The following is a 13,271-nucleotide window of genomic DNA, read 5'->3' on the forward strand; positions in this document are numbered from 1 at the left end:
GCCTCCAACAGCTGATAAAAAGAGCTCATCCGGTCCACTAGAGGCCACTAAACTCAAGTCTGATCTGATTGAAGGCTGGTTAAATGAATCTGATAGTCAGAGTTATCTTAGCAGGATCACACGGTTCAAACTCCAACCTGAGTCAAACAAAGAACCTGAGGAGAACCAGGGATCTTCTGATCTCCGGCTCTTCCTGTCAGGATCCACACAGTCGGACTTTGTCTGAAGAGTTAATCCCTGGATGATGATGAAAGCTCTCAGCTGGGCTTCAGCCTCGAGCCAGTCTTCAGTCAGGATTAGACCTTCAAACAGAAAAAGGCCTCCTAATCCTGTGGACCCAGAATCTGAGCAGAACCTGGTTAATCCTGACGTTCAGACGGAAGAAGAGAGGATTTCTGACTCTCTGTCGGTGACAGGAGGAATGTTCTACCACCTGTGCTGCAGGAATGTGAACACTTCCATATGTTGAGGAGGGAAACAGTAAACATGAGTCACAGTGGAATAGTGTGGCTCCAGATGTATGTGGAAAATGGGAAGAATTAGACTGAGCTCGTGTTAAATACACAATAAAAACCACAATCAGAGTTATGTCAGCCCTCTGCTGCCTCCTGTGGTCGCTCTGTGTCACTGAGGGGAATCTGACCAGACGGTTTAGAACTGATTTAATCAGTGTATCATAATCAAAAGTGAGCCACAGATTGAAGGACCTTCTCCTCAAGCCTAGTCAGCAGCGCCCCCTGCTGGCCGAGGGCAGATCTCACTGTTTTTGCCCCCTGTTGCAGGAGCAAGTGTCAGAGAGCACCACCTCCACCATTCTGGACAAACTGCTTCCAGACACTCGCTACTCCGTCACCGTGGTTCCTGTCTACGCTGAAGGAGACGGACCGAGCCTGTCGGACAACGGCAAGACCAGTGAGTGACTTCTGTCTGGTTCTGAGTTCTGATTGGCTCCAAATGCCCTGAAAAAATGTTCCGTTTTTGTTCAAGGACAGGAAACAAAACGATGAGCAAACTCTGGTCCACTTCAAATGTGATAGCATAAACTGACCTCCGGAGGCAGCAGTGAGCCAAACAGCTCAATGCGAGCTGAAATCACTGATTTTCTCTTTTACAATTGTTGTTGTTGTTTTGTTTTTTTCTGTCAGAGCCTCTGGGCTTCTTTTTTTGTTTGTTTTTTCTGTCAGAGCCTCTGGGCTTCGTTCGGAACCTGCAGGTGACCGATCCCACCACCAGCACCCTCAACGTCCGCTGGGAGCCACCAGAGGGCAAAGTGCGGGAGTACATTGTCATCTGGACTCCAGTGGCAGGAGGAGAGCAGGAAGTGGTGAGACCTCACTGACCTCCTCACCTTCATCCACACCTCCACGACCTTTAGCACCAGCAGACGTCCTAGTGGACACATTGACAACGTTAGCAACCACGCAGCTAAGCTACTGTTGGTTTCATGAACTTTAGCTGCAGCGATGTTAGCAGCTAGTTTAGCTTCAGCACGTTCAGCTGAGACAGAGGTCAGAACGCAGCGCCTTTACTAACAGTTGTGTTTAGTTTTATGATGTTAGCATTAGCAGCAGCGTCAGTTTTGTCTGATGTCACGACAGCTTCAGTTTAAGCTGCAATAGTTGGAGCTGAAGTCTTAGTTTTAGCAGCGTCAGCTTCATCTCCAGCCTTTTCCTTGTGAGTCAGAGCTCTGACGTCACAGTCAGGACTTTCCACTTCCAGATGTTGGAGTGCAACCAGAACCTCGGAGCTCTGTCCATGCTCCATTAGCTTGCTGAAGTATGACATGAAACAGGCTGTTTTTAATGAAACCACGCCGGCTGCTGTCAGGAGAGGTTTAACAAACTTTTACAACCACAGAAAATCTCACATAAACTGACCATAGGGGGCAGCGGAGAGCTGACTGACAGCTGCTGCGTCTCTGTCTCCTAAAATCACTGTTCATTTTCTCCATGGACGTTGGTCTGAACTAAAGCCTCTGATTTTCTTGGTGTGGGTCAGTGAGTGGTTTGTTTGTTCCATTTTACTCCCATACCAAACCTAAATGGAGAAGACCAGTGGTTTGTCCTCAGAGACTCAGACCTTCAGACCTTGTCAGAGCAGGAACATCAATATTGAAGTAAAACTGTTTCATTTTTCTCCGTGGAAAAAACATGGACCAGTGAACACTGATGTGACAGAGTTTAGTCTGTTTTCTCTGAAGTATTAAATGGAATATGGTGGGGGGGGGGGGGGGGGGGGGGGGGTTTTCTCACGTTTCCCCTCACCTTATCTGACTCTGTTGGTGGAATGAGATCATTTCATTTGGAGAAGAGTGGAATCATCTGATCCTGGAGCAGATGTGAGGAGGACTTCACCTTGGATTAGTCCGACAGAGAACAAACCACCGCCGTCTTCAAACACTGCTGGTGTTTTTACTGTTTACACTTAAACATTTAATTGACTTCTGGCTCCTCGTTAGCCTTGTTTATCTCACACTGGTTGTTTTTGGCTAACATTTCAAACCCGTCTTTATGTTTCCATGACCTCAGCTTTTTCTGCTTCATCTTCATCTTCATCTTCATCTTCATCTTCATATTTTGTTTAGCTGTTTTAGGCTAACGTTCACCTTGTTTTACCCTCACAGTGTTAATTGTTGATTTGTTTGAACCATTTTCTCTCTGTTTTTTCTTCCTTGTCTTGAACCAGGACCAGGTGTCGGGGTCCACCACCTCCACGGTCCTGAAGAACCTGGACTCAGACACAGAATATACGGTGACCGTGGTCCCTGTTTACCCTGAGATGGAGGGAAAATCTCAGTCTGAAAATGGGAAAACATGTGAGAGGACGTGTTTGTGTTTGCAGATGATGTCACCGTGTTTGTGACACTTTTATTCACTCCACTCCACTAATCCTTACTCCTCAGTGCCACTGGGCGGAGTCAAGAACTTACAGGTGATTGATCCGACCTTTAATACGCTGAAAGTGCGCTGGGAACCTGCTGTGGGAAATGTCCGCAGCTACAAAGTTTTGTACGCCGCTCAGCCTGGAGGTGAAGAGCGAACGGTATGACAGAGTTTCAAACTACCAGCTTTAAAATTGAAGAAACATTCATTTCATTTTTTGTTTTTTTTTCTCCTTGTTAGCCATCGTTTCAGTCATCGTTTAGCTTGTTCTCTTTAAGTTGTCTCCGCCTGGTCATTGTTGTTGCTAACAGCTAACTCTTTCTGTCCCGGGGCAGGAGGAGGTGTCCGGTGGCACCACCAGCACCATCCTGAGAAACCTGGACTCCGACACGCTCTACAACGTCGCTGTGGTTCCTGTTTATCCCGACGTGGAGGGAATACGACAGGACGAGACCGGGAAGACCAGTGAGTGAATCGTTAAATCGAGTTAAATGGGATTTAAAAAGGTCCTCGGACCGTGGTCTGTGTGTCCCAGTCTCAGGGTGGTCCAATCCAAACACTCACTAATGACATTCAGCGGGACTGCAGTAAATGACAGCAGCTAAAGCTAATCATAAAGGTAATCTGGTTAGCTCAACGTTAACCAGGTTGAAATCGATGGGTTTGAAGACGTGGACATGTACGTGGACCTGGGACTACTGACCCCAGGACCTGGAACTACTGACCCCAGGACCTGGGACCACTGACCCCAGGACCTTACGTGTTAGATTGACCAGAGTGAATGTGAGAGTGTGTGTGTGTGTGTGTGTGTCTTTGGTTCTTCGTTGGCCAACGTTTGTTCAAAGCAGCGTCACAGCAGCTGAAGAAACATCTGCACTCCACATCCAGCCCACATGAGGGGGAGCTGGAGCAGGAACATCAGCTCCATGTGGACCACATTCATGGTTGAAGATGAAAGTCGTCCACAGAGTAGAACGTCCACGGTCAGAGACGTAGATGGAAATAAAAGTTAGCTTAAACTAAGTTAGCCCTCAGACATTAGCGGCGGTCTTTGACGTCTGACGGACATTTCCACAAATCCCTCTCACTGTTCGACAAACTAGCTGAGAAATGTGCCTTTAATAAAAGTGTAATGATGGATTCAGGTCCAAACAGACAGAGTTTTATCTCCCACAGTCTGAGGAAATGAACTGGTTGACGTTCCAAACTGATGTTTTATTACCAGAGAGAAGTCGTGAAAAGAAAAAAACCTTTGTTGACTGGATCTGAGTTTTTATGGCTCCAGGTTTTAGAGTCAGCGCCTGGAATTAAAAAAAAACATCTGCTGATGAAGACTTTCCACTTTTGTTTGTTTCTTTAATTATCTTTGGCAGATTGTGATTTGGCTAAGCTAAGCTAAGGAGGTTAACTTCAAAGACTCGTCATCGTTGCTCTTTCCCACTATTTTCCCACTTTTTTAAGCTAACCGTCAACACTTGTTTGGCTAACGCTGACCCTTTTGTTTAGTTTCCCCCACGACCTACTGAGTTGGGAGACCTTCTCATGGTCGTTAAGATCCTTGTTAAGAAAAGGTCCAGCCCACGTGGGCTGCAGCCCATGGAATTGATAACATGGTTCGTCCACTGTCCTGCAGAACCTCTGGGTGGAGTGAAGAACCTCCAGGTGACCGACCCCACCACCAGCTCCCTGAGGGTCCGCTGGGAACCAGCAGAGGGCGACGTGAGACAGTACCAGGTCATCTACGTTCCTGCAGCAGGAGGAGCCGAGAGCATGGTGGGTTCTTAGGTTCTTGTTTGTCTTCAGGTCGGGTCTTGGTCTTTGGTCTGAGCTCAGTAAACCAGAACCACCGTTTTCCCACCGCTCCTTCACAGACCCAGGTGTCAGGAATGTCGACCAACACGGTCCTCAGGGAGCTCCAGCCTGACACCGAGTACAAGGTCACGCTGGTTCCCATTTACTCTGACACTGAGGGAAAACGCACATCGGAGAACGGAAAGACAAGTAGGTCGAAGAAAAGGAGCTTCCAATGAGAAGTTAGCCAAAATAAAGTTAGCCGTCAAAGCTTCTGGTCCAGAGAACAGTGAGGGTGAACTTCTGTCCTGTCTGCAGAACCTCTGGGAGGAGTGAAGAACCTGCAGGTCACCGACCCCACCACCAGCTCCCTGAAGGTCCGCTGGGAGCCAGCAGAGGGCAACGTTCGCCAGTATCGTCTCTTCTATGTCCCCGCATCAGGAGGAGCCGAGGACATGGTGAGATGAACGAGTCCCTCTGGGATTTAAGCAGCTGCCGGTCCACTGCTGCCTCCGGTGGTCCGTTTGTGTCACTGAGAGCTGAAATCGCTGGTTTTCTCCATGAGGTTTGGTGACGTATAAAGGTGTTTGGTTCTAAATGTGCTCACAGGAGCAGGTTTCTGGTGGAACCACCTCCACCGTCCTGAGGAACCTCCTCTCTGACACACCCTACACTGTGACCGTGGTGCCCGTTTATCCAGAAGGAGAAGGTCTGCGTCTGTCCGACAAGGGCAAGACACGTGAGTAGCCTCGGACACATGTGGTCCACCAGTGGTCTTCTAACAGGATTGATTGATTGATTGATTGATTGACTGATTGATTGAAGTTTATTTTGAATATGAAAATGAAAGAAAAGGAATACGTATTGATTATTGACAAACATGAATGCATCTTCAAAAAGGAATGGGAAGAAGTAAAACGTATGAACTCCCAGCCCTTCTCCTTCTCCTTAGCTAACGAATGGCAGTCTTCCTTTGAGTCTACCCCGTGTAGACACTCACACACACACATACATATACACAGCAGTAACAGTGAGTTAGTTCAGTAGTCCATACACACACCTGTCTAGAAATACAAACATGCCGTTGGACCTGACACCTTCCTCATCCATGTACCTCTTAAAATGTGTGACTTTGTATTTCTTTTTAAACTGTGTCATGTCAGAACCATCCACCACAGTTCCACGGACTCCTCCCAGGAACATCCAGGTCTACGACCCCACCCCCAACAGCCTGAACGCCCGCTGGGAACCTGCCAGTGGCCAAGTCCAGCAGTACAGGGTCACCTACACTCCACTGAGTGGAGGCAGACCTGCGGAGACGGTGAGTTCTTCATGAGGTCTTCACCAGTCCAGACAGTCTGGTGGGTCAACTTCAAAGAGACAAAGACTCTGGTGTTGAGGACCCCAGACCTGGTTCCTCTGTTCTTCTGTTTGGATCTCAGACAGAGAAGACGTGGTCTTCGTGACAGAGGTTTGGAGTTGACCCACATCAGACCACGTGTGAGACGGAGACTCTGAGTCACTGTTTCACTGTGTGGTTCCTCTCTCCTCACTCTGGGTCTGAAGAGGTCCAGCAGAACCAGCAGAACCAGCAGAACCATCCACCCAGGATCCACTGGGTTTAAACCACACCACATGTTCCATGTGAGTGGTTTGAATTGATGCCCTGAGGCTGCAGAGTGGATTCAAACCAGCAGCCTCGCTGGTTCTGCTGTTTTTAAAATCTCACGCTGACATTGATCTGGTTTCAACACGACAAAAACACATGTTGGTTTTTCACCAAACACAAAACGTTTAAAAAAAAAAGAAACCAAAACAAGAAAACAGAAGGATGTGGAGACAGGAAGACCTCCAGGAAGTCCAGGTCCACCAGGGTCCAGGTCCACCAGGGTCCAGGTCCACCAGGGTGTGTTCTTTCTTCATCTTCATCTTCTTCATCTTCCACAGGTCCTGGTTCCAGGGAACCTGAACACAGTCTTCCTGGACAACCTGATCCCGGACACTCCGTACTCCGTGGGGGTCTCAGCTCTGTATGCAGACACTGAAGGTTCTCCAGTCACAGGAAATGGAAAAACACGTAGGTGAAACCATGTTCACGCTGGTGTTTGTGTCACTGTGGATAAACGGCCCCTGCTGGACACTCTGGGTCTTACACCGTGGCGGGGGTTTGAGTCTTAACAAGTCCAACAGTCCAGCTCAGAACCAGGTCAAATGTTTTGTGTTTGTGCCGCTGCAGTGCCACGTGCCGGTCCCAGGAACATGAGGGTGTTTGACGCCACCACCAGCACCATGACCGTCAGCTGGGACCACGCCGAGGGTCCGGTCCGACAGTACAAGATCGCCTACGCCCCCCTGACCGGAGACCCCATCACTGAGTTTGTGAGTTTGTAATGCCGTCATTTCAGGTGTTCATACAGAGGTGGTGGTGTGACATCATCATGTGACATCATCAATGTCAACACCAGGGAAAAGCCACAGTAAAAAGGTCTGAGTTAAGGCCCTGACGTAGCTAACGTAGCTAACGTAGCTAACGTAGCTAACGTAGCTAAAGAATAGAATACCACTGGTCTGCTAGCCAAACGATGACCAGTTAGCTGTTTGTCGTTAGCTCAGGAAACAAACAGAGAGAAAGGGGAGTTTTCTACGTTTCACTCGTTCTTCCTGGGATAAATGTTCCAGACAATCTCTCCGTGCTCTGATGTTCTGCTCAAACTATGTGGTGAAGTCACATCCCAGAATTCCTTTGGCTCCTTCACATCACAAATCAAATGAGAAACTAATTACCGGCTCAGTTAAGCAGAGTGCGCAGTTTGTGCGACTAATGGAGGTCATATTAATGTTGTTGGAGCGCAGCGGTGGGCGGAGTCACGGCACAGCTGCCCGCGTTCTCCTGACAGCGTTTTTGTGACGCACCTGCTGCTGGTGAGTCAAGGGTCCGGATGAAAGGGTTCCTGAGTGGAACAATCTGTCCGAGTGTTTACACGTGATTATTAGGATTATCAGGAGTGAGCGTCTGTCAGTGAGAGAACAGCTTTGTGTTTGTTCACTCTGGCCAAAACACAAACACACTTCCTGTCTCCGCCAGACTCTCCTCCTGGAGGGAAATGGAACCGAGTGCCAGTAGAACCAGGAGTAGTGACAGATGGAAGGTTCTAGATTTTACCTCACACAGACACAGACACTGCTGGTCCTCTGCTGCCTCCTGTGGCCACTCTGTGTCGTTGCGGTGATTCTGCACAGATGACTCACAGATGAGACTCTGAGCTCTGGTTCAGTTGTCTTCCAACAGTGAAGTCACAGAGGAACTCATTAGAACTCAGTGATGTCTCTGACAGAGACTCTGAGCTCTGGTTCAGTTGTCTTTCAGTTGGAAAAATAGGTTTAACAAAAAAGTGGGAAACACTTATCAACAGTTGATCTATCTGTTCACCAACGAAAGACTGAAGGAGCTGTCGTTGTTGTTTGTTTGAACCTCATCAGACTGTGGTCCCAGGAAACAGAAACAACGCCATGCTGCAGAACCTGAGTCCAGACACTCCCTACAACATCACCGTGGAGGCCGTGTACGCTGAAGGTCCAGGAGGAACGCTCAACGGCAACGGGCGCACAGGTTTGTCTGTGTGTGTGTGTGTGTGTGTGTGTGTGTGTCAGTGCCTCACTCTCCCAATCAAAGGTCCATAGAGAAAATCAGAGGACACTTGAGCCGCTGGTCCTCTACTGCCTCCTGTGGTCATTTTAAGTCACTGAGATAATTCTTGAAGAAAAGTTTTCCAACAGTGACGTTACAAAATAACTCCTTAGAACTCAGTGATGGAGGCAGTAGTGAACCAACAACCGCTGAGTCATTGACAGAAAATGACCTGTTTTCTCCATGGACTTTGGTCTGAACTAAAATCTCTGATTTTCTCCATGGACTTTGGTCTGAACTAAAATCTCTGATTTTCTCCATGGACTTTGGTCTGAACTAAAATCTCTGATTTTCTCCATGGACTTTGGTCTGAACTAAAATCTCTGATTTTCTCCATGGACTTTGGTCTGAACTAAAATCTCTGATTTTCTCCATGGACTTTGGTCTGAACTAAAATCTCTGATTTTCTCCATGGACTTTGGTCTGAACTAAAATCTCTGATTTTCTCCATGGACTTTGGTCTGAACTAAAATCTCTGATTTTCTCCATGGACTTTGGTCTGAACTAAAATCTCTGATTTTCTCCATGGACTTTGGTCTGAACTAAAATCTCTGATTTTCTCCATGGACTTTGGTCTGAACTAAAATCTCTGATTTTCTCCATGGACTTTGGTCTGAACTAAAATCTCTGATTTTCTCCATGGACTTTGGTCTGAACTAATGTTTCCTCCACCTCTGTGGTCAAAGTTCCTAGACCTTGGACTGAGGTTCTGACTGTGTTCTCCGTGTCTGTCAGTTGGTCTGTTGAGTCCCAGGAACCTCAGGGTCTCAGATGAGTGGTACACCAGGTTCAGAGTCTCCTGGGACCCCGTGTCTGCTCCAGTCCAGGGCTACAAACTCGTCTACTTCCCTGCAGGTCAGATGGTGTACTGTTGGTACCAGCAGGTTCTCTGGTCTCAGAGTCCATGTCAAGACTAAAGGAGTATTTTCTGTCTCCTCCGTCCTCCGCTGGTCCTCACAGGCTCAGACCAGACCGTGGACCTCTTTGTGGGCGACGTGGCGTCGTACACTCTGCACAACCTGCAGCCAGGAACCACGTACGACGTCAAAGTGATGGCTCAGTACACGGGGGGCATGAGCGGTCCACTGCAGGGCCAGGGAACCACACGTATGTTCACAACAAAGAAGTGAAATCAAAATATAGATCAGATCCAAACGTCTGCTTGTACTTCCTCAGTTTATCTGAACGTCACCAACATCGAGACCTACAACGTGGATCACGACAAGTTCTGCATCAAGTGGAGTCCTCACAGGGCGGCCACCTCCTACAGGATCAAACTCCACCCTGTGGATCGTAAGTTTTCAAAGACAAACACCACAACGACACCGACGTCGCTGCTGCTACTGGACTCTAATCTTTGATTAAATAGTTAGATTCATGTGTGCTGTTCGCGTCCAGCAGGGGGCGATTTGCTGTGAACATTTAAAATAAAGCGGAAACTAGAGCTGGTCATGTATTCCAGTAACCAGCAGGAGGCAGCACAACACCTTTGTTGCACTGATTCATTTGAAATACTTCATTTGTGAATTTGTGGCTTCAAAGGCACGGAGCAGGATATCGCTGCACGACGACAAGCTAACTGGCTGGTTTTGATTCTCCCGTGTTTTCAGCATCCAGCAGGGGGCAGCATGAGATCACCATCCCAGCCGGAGCACCTCAGTACTGCTTTGATGGTCTTTCCCCTGACGCTCTTTACACCGCTACCGTCTACGTCCAGACCCCCAATCTGGAGGGACCTGGAGTCAGCGCCAACGAGAAGACACGTAAATCACTGCCAGAGTTCAGATCAGATCAGATCAGATCAGATTAAATCTTTTATATCATTTGTTTTCTTTTGGTGTCAGTGATGAGGCCCACTCCGTCTGCGACACTCCCACCGACTCCAGCCCCGCCCCCCACCATTCCTCCAGCCTGGGCAGGTGAGTCGGACGATAATCGTCACTAAAGTTTTTCTCCCGTTTCTTCCATTCAGAAGTCCATAGAGAAAACCAGTGACTCAGCAGTGGCTGATCCACCACTGAGCCACTTCCTGTGTCCACCTCAGCTGAAATCCCTGGTTTTCTCTCTGGACTTCTGACGAGGAGAGTGAACCCGTTTTTTTTCTCAGATGTTGCACCTGTAACTCAGCAGGATCTCAGAGAACATTGTTCCCTGAACATAACACAGTGACCTCATTCAACCACACTCGTAAAAATCGTAAGTGTAACTCCGAGTAGGTCTGGAAGGTTCCCAGGATCCTCCAGGTTCTTCCAGGATCCTCCAGGTTCCTCCAGGATCCTGAGGATCAGCGCGCCAACATTCCGCTGAGAGAACATGGAATCACTGCGGGTCCGTTTCATTCAACGTCCTCTCTGGCTGTGAAAAGCTGCTTCTGGCCTCACAGAAGGTTCCAGCAGCTCTGGGTCGGCCTCGGTCCAGCAGTGGTTTTAATGGTCACCACATGTTCTCATGTTAGAAGCCAGAGCAGAGTGAAGAAAAGAAAGACTTCTGGTTTCTGTGTCTGAAGACAAAAAGTTTAGTCTGGGTCGTCTGTTCCACCGCCTTAATCTCTGGATTAGATTTAATCTGCTGTCTCCCCCCTCCCCCCCCCCCCCCCCAGTCTGTAAAGGGGCCAAAGCAGACGTGGTGTTCGTCATCGACGGCTCCTGGAGCATCGGAGAAGAAAGTTTCACCAAAGTGGTTCACTTTGTCTCCGAAGTCGTCGGAGCCTTCGACGTCATCGGACCATCGGGAATGCAGGTGACAAATCCTAATTCATCCCAATAAAAACCTTTGGATATTAGGTCAGATTAAAGTCAGAATAAAACTTGAGATTAGATTAGAGTTGGGGTTGGATTAGAGTTTAGTTCAATGTTTATTTACTTGGATTACAGCTGAGATTAGATCAGAAACTTGATGGATTTGGAGTCAGATTAGAGTTTAGTTCAATGTTTGTTTATTGTTTCCTAATCTTGATCCTGTTTTTATACGTTCTTCCACCAGGTGTCGTTTGTCCAGTTCAGCGACAGCGCTAAGACGGAGTTCAGGCTCAACGCCTACCAGGACAAGGGCGTGGCCATGTCGGCGCTTCATCAGATCCGCTACAGAGGAGGAAACACCAAGACAGGTCTGAGCTGGACCTCCTACCAGACTAAAGAGCAGGAGGAGATCTGTGTTGTTCTGATGGAACCGTGTTGTTCTGATGGTCACATGTTGTTCTGATGGTACCGTGGTCACATGGTACCGTGGTCACATGGTACCATGGTACCATGTTGTTCTGATGGTACCATGCAGAACAACATGGTACCATCAGAACAACATGGTACCATCAGAACAACATGGTACCATCAGAACAACATGGTACCATCAGAACAACATGGTACCATCAGAACAACATGTGACCATGTGACCGTGTGTGTTTGTCGTCCAGGCATCGCCCTGAAACACACCTACGAAAAAGCCTTTTCGGCCGAAAACGGAATGAGAAGAAACGTCCCTAAGATCGTGGTGACCATCACCGACGGCCGATCTCAGGACGACGTGAAGCAGCACGCCGCCAAGCTGCAGCACGCAGGTACTGCGCTCACATGGAGAAAAGATAGTTATTTCTGTGTTTTCTGGTGGTCTGTAGTTGACCCCCGTCCTGACCTGAGCTGACCTCTTGACCTTTAAACCGCTCCTCTGCCCTCAGGCTACAGCGTCTTTGCCATCGGTGTGGCCGACGTGGACTTTGTGGAGCTGCAAGAGATCGGCAGCAAACCCAGTGACCGACATGTGTTTGTGGTGGACGACTTTGACGCCTTTGCCACCATCAGAGAAAACCTGATCACCTTCATCTGTGAAACCGCCACGTCCTGTGAGTTCATCGCCTGATCTTCTCAGATCTTCTCAGATCTTCTCAGATCTTCTCAGATCTTCTCAGATCTTCTGACATCTGGTTTTTGTCTCCCCCCCCCCCCCCCCCCCCAGCCTGTCCGCTGATTTTCCTGAACGGCTTCACGTCTCCAGGTCAGTACATGGAGCAGGTCGTCTGACGGTGTAAACTGATGGAGGTCAGGTGACGAACACGCTGCGTGTGTGTGCGTGTGTGTGTGTGTGTGTGTGTTGTCAGGTTTCAGGATGTTGGAGGCCTTCAACCTGACGGAGAAGACCTACAGTTCAGTCAGAGGCGTTTCCTTGGAGCCCGGCTCCTTCAACAGCTTCGACTCCTACAGACTCCACAAGAACGCGTTTCTGACGCAGCCGACCACGTGAGTCTCACAGCACGATGTCATCAGTACATCACCAGGGAGGTTGGTGGGCCCAGACCACAAGGGGGCGTCCTGAACCTTCAGAAACACACGTGTCTCCTCTGTCTCCTGTGCAGTGACATCCACCCTGACGGCCTCCCTCACACCTACACCCTCATCCTCATGTTCCGCCTCCTCCCCGACTCACCCAAGGAGGCCTTCGACCTCTGGCAGGTGTCGAGTTCAGACCACAAACCTGAGACTGGAGTCAGCGTGGACCGTAAGTGTGCGACAGCGGCTGGGTCCTCAGCCCAGAGGTTGATTTCAACCGTGTTCTCTCTCCTTCTGCTCAGCCACCAGTCAGACCGTGTCCTTCTACAACAAGGACGAGCGCGGCGAGGTCCAGAGGGTCACCTTCGACCACGCCCTGGTGAAGAAGATCTTCCACGGAAGCTTCCACAAGGTAAAGACCCCCAGTACACCAGGTGACCTCCACCATGGTCCCCCTGGTGGAGGAGAAGGTTAAATGTCCCCTGTTGATTAGATCTGGTTACCAGAGCCACGGGGGGGGGGCTGTGACCTCTGGGTCAGGGGGGCTGTGACCTCTGGGTCACCTTTGGTCTGTGACAGTCAGACAGACAGTCAGTCAGACAGACAGTCAGTCAGACAGTCAGTCAGACAGTCAGTCCGGCAGTCAGTCCG

The 13,271-nt window shown here is 49.0% G+C and overlaps 1 protein-coding gene across 1 annotated transcript in view; it reads left to right on the top strand.

Moving 5' to 3' along the window:
* Positions 1-13,271, top strand: part of col12a1b (collagen, type XII, alpha 1b) — a 52,310-nt gene that overhangs the window by 28,449 nt on the left and 10,590 nt on the right. The window contains exons 39-65 of the mRNA XM_025057066.1: positions 377-464; positions 688-912; positions 1,185-1,324; positions 2,686-2,815; positions 2,903-3,042; positions 3,218-3,347; positions 4,516-4,655; positions 4,754-4,883; positions 4,992-5,131; positions 5,283-5,412; positions 5,852-5,994; positions 6,621-6,750; positions 6,910-7,052; positions 8,154-8,283; positions 9,097-9,216; positions 9,322-9,468; positions 9,538-9,654; positions 9,972-10,124; positions 10,206-10,280; positions 10,961-11,100; positions 11,344-11,467; positions 11,771-11,914; positions 12,032-12,196; positions 12,310-12,348; positions 12,452-12,590; positions 12,707-12,849; positions 12,923-13,032. Coding sequence (XP_024912834.1) covers positions 377-464; positions 688-912; positions 1,185-1,324; positions 2,686-2,815; positions 2,903-3,042; positions 3,218-3,347; positions 4,516-4,655; positions 4,754-4,883; positions 4,992-5,131; positions 5,283-5,412; positions 5,852-5,994; positions 6,621-6,750; positions 6,910-7,052; positions 8,154-8,283; positions 9,097-9,216; positions 9,322-9,468; positions 9,538-9,654; positions 9,972-10,124; positions 10,206-10,280; positions 10,961-11,100; positions 11,344-11,467; positions 11,771-11,914; positions 12,032-12,196; positions 12,310-12,348; positions 12,452-12,590; positions 12,707-12,849; positions 12,923-13,032 — 3,555 coding nt within the window. The remainder of the gene's footprint in view (positions 1-376; positions 465-687; positions 913-1,184; positions 1,325-2,685; positions 2,816-2,902; positions 3,043-3,217; positions 3,348-4,515; positions 4,656-4,753; positions 4,884-4,991; positions 5,132-5,282; positions 5,413-5,851; positions 5,995-6,620; positions 6,751-6,909; positions 7,053-8,153; positions 8,284-9,096; positions 9,217-9,321; positions 9,469-9,537; positions 9,655-9,971; positions 10,125-10,205; positions 10,281-10,960; positions 11,101-11,343; positions 11,468-11,770; positions 11,915-12,031; positions 12,197-12,309; positions 12,349-12,451; positions 12,591-12,706; positions 12,850-12,922; positions 13,033-13,271) is intronic.

This window comes from Cynoglossus semilaevis, chromosome 7 (genome assembly GCF_000523025.1).
Source record: "Cynoglossus semilaevis isolate Cse_v1.0 chromosome 7, Cse_v1.0, whole genome shotgun sequence".
Lineage (NCBI taxonomy): Eukaryota > Metazoa > Chordata > Actinopteri > Pleuronectiformes > Cynoglossidae > Cynoglossus > Cynoglossus semilaevis.